This window comes from Nanorana parkeri, unplaced genomic scaffold (genome assembly GCF_000935625.1).
Source record: "Nanorana parkeri isolate BGI_ZX_2015 unplaced genomic scaffold, ASM93562v1 scaffold1492, whole genome shotgun sequence".
NCBI classification, from domain to species: Eukaryota; Metazoa; Chordata; class Amphibia; order Anura; family Dicroglossidae; genus Nanorana; species Nanorana parkeri.
In genome coordinates this window covers 336,448-345,111 of record NW_017307760.1, presented here as the reverse complement: position 1 = coordinate 345,111, position 8,664 = coordinate 336,448, and the positions used below count along the sequence as shown (strand labels likewise).

Genomic DNA, 8,664 nt, shown 5'->3' with positions numbered 1-8,664 from the left:
CGGGGGTCGCCCAAAGGGGGGGGGGGCGTGTCTGGGGGGGAGGGGGGGGTGGGGGGGGGCAGAGCGAGAACGATGTCTCCCTAAGTGAGAACATTAGCCAGGAACCATTATCAGTTGTAACAAAGTATCACATATTGGAAACTCTTTGGTTCCGAATACTATTGATCTACTCCCTAAAAGGTCAGCATTTAGTAAAGACTCGCATAGTAATTGCTCTTTGTCATCAGACTCCATATACTTTATATTAGTGGATTTACAATTGTCGGCGCACAGTAGGAAAATGAGAGCAGTGCTTCCCACCCTGATAAATATATAACAAAGATCATAGGATCGTTAGAACCGTTACCAGGTATGCAAAGCCTGGGAAAGGGGGGGCTTTTAAGAAAGATATTGCTCTCAGAATGAACTTGGTAAAAAAATACAGACATATTTATTACAGTGGATTAAAAACATGATTGCATTAAAATAAACGAAAAATGTGCGCATGGTCCAAATACAATACGGTAGTTGTTGCAGTAGTCTAGTTCAGTGTTCCCCAACCCCCGGTCCGCGGATCAAATGGTACCGGGCCGCACAGTCTCAGTGCGGTCCGGTCATGCAATATATGGCAGTGCACGGTCCCGGTGTTCGAACACCGGGGCCCCGCACTGCCGATGGGCTCCACAGTGAGGGGGCGGGTCCTGTGACTCACCTCCCCTCCCGGCCGCGTCTATAGTAACAGGAGGCGGGAGGGGAGGTGAGTCCCAGGAGACGTGTGTGTGTCACACGCCCCGCCCCGTCCCCTGCAGTGAGTGCACACATCGACACATGGCTGCTGCTCCTGGAAGGGTGAGTCTGAGCGGGGGAAGGGGGGGGGGGGTGTCTTACATCATGTCATTAGACGTGGATTATAATGGGGAATATTACACTGTAATGTTCCCTATTATAATCTATTTCTCTGATTAAATGATTACAGGTAGGCATGTGATCTATCAAAGTTTGAGACTACGTTAGAATGTGTGACCAGTGACGTGGTCACACATTTTAACGTAATCTCGCCCAGTTTTTCGGTGGTGGAATAGGTGAAGAATTCCAACGCTTTCATTTTTTGGTGAACTGTATTTTATTTTGAAGGCATGTTTAAATACAATTAAATTAAATCAAAACAATCTAAAATATAAACAATCAACGTCCCCCCCTCAGCGGGCCACGGTAAAATTATTAAACGTTGACCGGTCCGCGGCGATAAAAAGGTTGGGGATTACTGGTCTAGTTGATCGCAGAGAGATTAGCAGATGATGTGTTCACTAGGTGCCTCAACATGTTTCGCCGCTAGAGCGGCTTCCTCAGGAAGACTTCGATACTAGGAGACTGCAACTTGTTTTGGACCAGCCAGCGAAAAACGAGTCAAAGGCAACAGAGGCCAAAACCTTAAGCCCCTAGAATGAGATGAGAGGAGGGCCGCAGAGGGAAGCAGGCTGAAATGGGGGGTGAGGGGGGGGGGGAGAGGAGGAGGTAAGGGAAAAGGAGAAGAGCAGGACATATTCCAAATCTCCAATTGTACGAAAAACTCAGTTCCATCCGAACAGCAAACACCCCTCCAATGTCACCACCACCATACTTTGTATTAGTGATCACAGCACAATGTGAGATGGTTTGGGCACAAGAAGTGTACAATTTAGTCAATCCATCGACTGCCGGGGCTGATGGAACACGTACCTGTGTTATGAGATGACGTGGCTTTGATCTCTGTATCATTATGTGATGTGTGTAATTTACTGACCGTTCATTTTTATAATGACAGCGTGAAGATTTAAAGGAACATCTGAAGGAGCAGGACATCACCATCGGGGAATTAAAGGAAAAAGTAAATGTTCTGGAATCTCAGGTAAAGCCAACACATGATCAATACATAGGTATTAGCAATTACTTTACATCTGTTACTGTACATTGATTGTTTATTTTATTCTATTTCATTTTATCATGTTATTTATATCATTTATATTAGTTATAACAATACATTTTTAAAAGACCTCGAGCGTGCGCACACCTCGGCTAATTCCCTCCAGCCTACAAATTAATGATAATCTTTTAGATTTGTCTGTAAAAACAATCTCAGCATCTGCCAGTTAGTTGACAAATGTCTTTTGCGACAAGATGGAAAGTCAGCAGCAAAAAGTTTCCCAGCACACTCGCCAGCCAGCATGCAAAAAAAAAAAAAAACCTGTCTAACCGCTGAGTTTAAAAAACAGAGGTTTTAGAAGATAAAATTGGGTGCAGGTACGCCAGGAGGCAGTCCAACCTCCTTAAAGGCACGGACACACACCAGAGACCCCGCACATTACAACGGCAGCTGAGACCCCCAGTGAGTCACCGCACCAAATCAGTCAAGCAGTCAGCTGCCGCTGTGATGTGCGGGGTCCCGGGACTGTAGTGTAATATAGTAATGGAGACCGATGGTGTTTTTACTAATAAACTTCCTGTTATCCATTCTCCACCAGAACAAAGAGCTGAAGTATAAAGTAGATCACTGGTCCAGCCCAAGCAAGTTGAAAATGGCCAAAGGAACATCTGTAACGTAAGATTTGTGTTTTATTTTTTTTCTATTTCTGAGGTCTCTGAATGGGGAGTAAATGACTTCACTGACATCTTTACACATGAGTGTGTGCACATTTATCATGACTTTAGTGAAATTGGCTTATAAACCAAAAAATGACCGCTTTTGTTGAATCTGAAGTGTACAAAAAAATATTTGTTCTAGTTTTTGATAGAGCAGGGAAGGATTAGTACTCCTGTCAGGTTGGTATTGCTATCTAGGACTCCGTTAAAGAGAATTATCCTCACTTCCTGTCCTGATGACAAAGCTTTCACTAGACAGGAAATGAGGGAAAATCGGACAGATGTACAATCCTGGTGAGGGTTCATGTCTTCCTTTACTCTACCTGGTGCTGCACAGCCCTTTGTGAAGAAAACGTTCCCACCCGGTCCTCTTTTTACTGGTCATGCACATCGTAGCTCCATTTATTCCTATGGGTAAGTCGTACTCATGGGGACGTCCAGCCACCTGCAGAGTGCAACTTACCCATAGAAATTAATGGGGTTGGACCGAGTATGCACCAGTCGGTCCTGGCAGGTATATGCTCCTTGCAAACGCTGTAAGTTTACCAGGCAGGGCCACAAAGTAGAGCAATGGATAGCATTGCGCCTTAATGGTTAGTATGTCTGCCTTGCAGCACTGGGGTCCTCTGTTTAAAATCAAGCAGGACACTATCTGCATGGAGTTTGCATGTTCTCCATGTATTTATGTGGTTTCCTCCAGGTACTCTGATGTCCTCCCACACTCCAATGACATGAGGCGTATCTACAACAAAGTGCGCCCCTGGCGTCCTGCCCAGCTCCTGGCAACCAGTGACGTCACTGGTTGCCAGGAGCTGGGCTGGACACTGGTCAGAGCAACCCAGCTTGCCAAGAGCTGGGTGGGGAGATGTACACTGAGTGGCCAGATTATTATGACCACCTGACGTTTGTAGGCAAATTAGCTATAATTTCGCACTGAAGTTGCTAGAGGGCCAGACCATTATAAATAGGGAAGCAGGTTGTTTACCACGACAGTAGATGTCATTTCTTTCTGTCTGAAGATACGGGGAAACAACGCGATTTAACAGCCTTTGAACGCGGGATGATTGTTGGCGCTCGGAGCCATGGAGCGAGTATCAGCAAAACAGCAGAATTCGTTAAATGTTCAAGAGCAGCTGTTATTAAAGTGTTTAAAGACTGGACTTTCAGCCGAAAATCTGGGTCTGAACGTGCGAATTGTGGCTGTCAGCGACTAGTCAATGTTAGGGTAGAACGGAGAGTGGCAAGACTGGTACAAGACAACAGAAGGGCAACAGTGCAGTGTCAGATTCCTCGCATCACCTTCCAACATCTCGTGGAGTCATCTCGTGGCCCAACAAAAGACTGATGGGGTGGTCATAATAATCTGGCCACTCAGTGTATAAGGGCCATACATATTTTCCCACCTGGCTCTCTGCCCCCGTACACATCTCCCCACCGGTTTTGGTTTCTAAGACCCGAGCAGGGAGATGTGTATGGCCATTACACATCTCCCTGTCTGGCTTTTAGCAACCTGGGAGTCTCTGGCCGGCATTCCGCCCAGCTCCTGCGAACCAGTGATGTCGGTTGCCAAGTGCCGGATGGGACGCTGGCCAGAGTATCCCTGGTTGCTAAGAGCCGAATGGGGAGATGTGTATGGGAAAGGATGGGGAGAAAAAAAAAGTCAGTTCTCTCTGTGGGTCAGCGAAAGTTTGCCCCTTGAAGTGGTGCCGAGGACATGTGCCATACCCTGGATAACTATACTGATGGAGTGTTGAGATTGCATACCCCTGCATTTCATAGTTTTGTTACATTTAAAGCTGACCATACACTATATAATCTGATTGTCCAATCTTCTATATGTAGTGCTATATGATGACAATCTACAAACACACATACTTCTAGATAATTGCCGGCTTTGTATTCTTTGCATTCCTTATTTCCCATTTCTTCCCCAGTCTTCTGACAGTGGCCGTGATTACCAAGGGGAGATTACTAGCTCTCCTTTTACTTCCTGAAAATTGACACATGTAACTAGACATGTGACTAGGACATGTGACCATGCACATCATCTCAGGGGAGGAAAATGCCTTTCCCTGAGATCTCCTGAGATTACAGATGAGATCTCCCAGCAATGCTCTGCTGATGACAAGACAATCCCAGTGTGCATTGCTTTGGCAAACTGAAGTCATTCTGCCCTCTCAAAGCAGGAAGTGAATGTTCTGCAAGTGTACGTATATCACAATCACAGCATTTTACACCTGACATGTCTATGTTATTATTACTCATCATACATAGAGGGATGCATTGGTAGAATTAGATTTTTGAGTGTAAAGGTCCGCTTTAAAGGATATTGAACAATCAGATTTGAATATGTTTGGTCAGTTTTAGTGTCTCCAAGCTGCTCTGTGATTTATGGGACAGACCTCTTTCCAGCCTTCCAAAATATGGTAAAATGTCATCATTATTAAGAAAGGGGTGAAGGCAACTCCTACATTTACACCATTTTCTGCACTTTTTGAAATGCTGTCCCCTGCTAGGGCCTAGCTCTGTCCCCTGCTAGGGCCTAGCTCTGTCCCCAGTTCTCAACCCAACCGTGGCAAAGCTGTTCCCACCTATATAGACACTGGGGGAGATACTGAGTAAAGCAGAAACTGCACTGTTTCACTGAGTCCATATCAGCTGGAAGCAGGCGAGCAACCATAAAAATGATCTCCTACTGCCTACAGGGGGCACCACCATGCTTCTTGATGGAGAGAGATCTAAGTTAGGTCTGCATGCTGCACCCAGGATGACATCATTGCTGTTCTAAAGGTTCAGATATGTTGCTGAAAGCACATTACGTTAATGAATTGCTTTTCTTTTCCAGCGAATCAATGTTTGGCAGTGACAACCGTACCCCTTACTATATGCTGCTGAAGCACAAGAACCCTATGGGGAACAGCTGATAGTGGCTTCATACCAATCAATCCTCATCTGCTGGACTTACTACTTGGCGGAGTTTCATTTCAACGTCTATGTCACCATCCGCTCTCTTCAGCGCTCAGCTGTCCACATCCACGTGGCAGTATCTTGCAGGTGAACGTCTGCCTTTATTGTTTGCTGCACTGAGGAGAGGAGCGTTCGCTAAGGGTTTGATGTGATCTGAACAATCAATAACTCTGGAGTGCATCTCATTTCTTTATGTTGTTCAGAAGCATATAGAAAAGCTTTAGGCAACTCCTAAATTCAATCACTGAACTGCTGATGCTATTAGGGAAGAGTTAGCGATAAAGTCAGACGGTGGAATCACTTTGCCTTTTTGTGTTTTATATTTAAAGCTTCGGGCCTCCTTCTCATGCTCCAGTATGTGCGGGGAAAGGCTGAGAAGAGGGCGATAGCTGGAAACAGGGGCAAGCTCTGCCATGTGTATTCTCAGTCATGGACATTTAGAAGTTGAGAATGAAGACAACTTCAGGGATTTGGTTACTTGGGCAGCCGGATGCATAAAACTGTAACGATAGACACGAGCACTAGTTGGTCTCATCTGAATAATTCTAAAGGCAACGATTTCATGGTTTAAAATACTCGTATCCAGGGGTGGACAAATCCTAGGAGCCAGGTAGCCAACGCTCCTTTACAATAACAGCTGGTGCCTACTTTTTGGGGTTATCTCCTTATAATTCCTTATAAATTTGCCTACTCCTGCTTGACACTTTGCCCATTTTAGGGCAGCGACACAGTTTCCCATGAAAAACAACCCTCACACATTGATACTCACCTTCCTGCCCCTCAGGGGCATCTCTTTAGGTCACATTGGGAAGGCCAGAAAGTAGAGTGGCATGGCCTCTCTGCTGCATGATATGTTTGCAGTTTGTCTGCCGCCCCTCTCTGACCAGAGCGTCCCAGGTTGCTCAGAGCTGGGCGGAGAGACGTGTAAGGGTCATACACATCTCCCTGGCCAGCTCTTAGCAGCCTTGGATGCTCTGGCTGGCATCCCACCGAGCTCCTGGCAACCAGTGATGTTACTGGTTGCCAGAAGCTGGGGGGACGGACGCCTAGCTGGGCAGGAAGAGCATCATCACTCGACCACCATCCCACCCAACCTACCCCCCTTCCCCCACATCATTCAGCAAAAATGCAAGGGACAACGCTGAATGGACATTTATTGCATGTTTACACCATTTGGATTTAAGTGCCCTGTCCCCAACAGCCCTTAAAAGCCAAATACTTATCTTCCCCAGTCCGCTAAGACCTGTTGAAAGTAACAATAGCTCAGAGTTCAGAGAGAGGTCAGCATGTTTCACTGGGCAAAGCTGACACAGAAAGAAAAATGATATACTCCGATAATGGGAGTCTCGGCCTTCAGAAAAAGTAGACTTATGTCGGACATTGACAGAACAAAAGAGGGACTGCCCAGAGGAGGAAAAGGATTGGCAAAAGGTTATTATAGCAAGGGAAAGTCTTCCTAAATATTCGCTGGACAGATATCTACAGGTAACAAGTTCTTTGTAATTAAGGACTGGGCAACATGCGGCCCACCAGCTGAAGATTAACTAGAAGTACCAGCATGCCCTGCCAGTCACACAACACTTTATATAAACCATGAAATCTTTTCGTATGCACTGTACTGCACATTTTAGCTTGCATTGTATTTTTATTGAAGATGTTGTTGTATTTGATGGATACCATCATATTGAATTACTCACTAGGCTGATCTCAGGCTTTCCCTTGAGATCGGAGTTCCCAGCTCCTCCCACATCCAGCAGCCAATAGCCATTACTTAAACAGATGAAAATCTTGGGGTGGTCACAATAATCATAATAATAATAATAAATGGCCAAGCAATGAGTGAACAGAGCCTGCAAATCTAATTGGAATAAGGGAAGGCCTTTCATCACTTGAAGGAAACCTGCATGAAGGAGGAGGTAGAACATAGAACTATATGAGACTGTACCTGTGTTATGCAGGTCAAGGAATACTAGTTCACTTCAGATGTATGTATTTTCAATAAACTTGTATATACTTATTTAATTTGTGAAATAAAAGATTCTGCATTAATATGTTGGGTGATGTGTCATTTGCAAAGAACATGGAGAGAACTACGGAGCTGTCAACTCAACAGGCTGTGGCCTTTATTTAAAGGTCCTCCTGGGATGTTATTGTAGCACTCCAGACGTGCTCAATGGTTTGCATTCTTTCCCCACAAGGATTGTGGTTTGGAAAGTGGAAGTGCGGCGCAGAGTGAAGAGGCATTGATGTTCCGCTTAAAATATTTAAAGTGTTGCTGTACTTAAGAGTGATAAGACTGGGCAATCCCACCTCCATAAAAAACAAACTATCACTACAGACCTCAGATGATACATGGACCCACTTTCCACTGCCCCGACCTCTGCCCCACCCAATCATGTTTAGAGCCTGTAAGGAGCCGAGTGCTTCTTTTATAGAATGGTGGCATGGCTCAGAGCGATAGACATAAAAGGGATAGCCGATATCCAAGAAGACTCTATAGCCTGGAGCTGTGCTGAAGAAGTGACCTCCACCTTCAGGCTGTAAACACTGACCAGTACATTCCAAGGAGTCATTTCATTCTAGCACTATTTTTCAAGATTCCTGTAATATAATACCTACCCCGAAAATAAGACCTAGTTTGGTGGTAGCATGTGAGGGGGAACTTGCAGGAGAGATGATATCAGCCGGCAGGGACATACTGTATTAGGCTGGGTTCCCACCTGGGCGGATTGAATATGCGCGTTTTCCGCGTGGTTTTTTTACCGCGATTCGCGCGTTTCCGAGGGATACTTGGCTGTATCCCAATGGAAAAGCCCGACCAAAACGCCCCAAATAAGTACATGTACTTCTTTGGGCGTAGGGCGGTTTCGCGCACGTTCGTACTCGCGGAAAACCGCCCAGATGGGAACCATGCACATTGAAAATAATGGCATTTCCCTGTTTGAGCGTTTTTCCGCGAGTACGAAAGCGCGGAAAAACGCCTAGGTGTGAACCCAGCCTTAAGGGGATGACAGGGGACTCCCTGCGGCCAGCGCAGTGACAGGGAGCACTCCAGTACCATACTTCACCAACTGCTGTCCCCAAAAGGCACTTCTTAAT

At 45.7% G+C, this 8,664-nt stretch overlaps 1 protein-coding gene across 2 annotated transcripts in view; it reads left to right on the top strand.

Moving 5' to 3' along the window:
- CCDC68 (coiled-coil domain containing 68) overlaps positions 1 to 5,629 on the top strand; it is a 46,476-nt gene extending 40,847 nt beyond the window's left edge. For both annotated transcript variants that reach the window (XM_018570272.1, XM_018570271.1), the window contains 3 exons: positions 1,784 to 1,867; positions 2,481 to 2,557; positions 5,444 to 5,629. In XM_018570272.1, the coding sequence (XP_018425774.1) occupies positions 1,784 to 1,867; positions 2,481 to 2,557; positions 5,444 to 5,522 (240 nt within the window). In that variant the 3' untranslated portion in view covers positions 5,523 to 5,629. The remainder of the gene's footprint in view (positions 1 to 1,783; positions 1,868 to 2,480; positions 2,558 to 5,443) is intronic.
- The last annotated feature ends 3,035 nt before the right edge of the window (positions 5,630 to 8,664 follow it).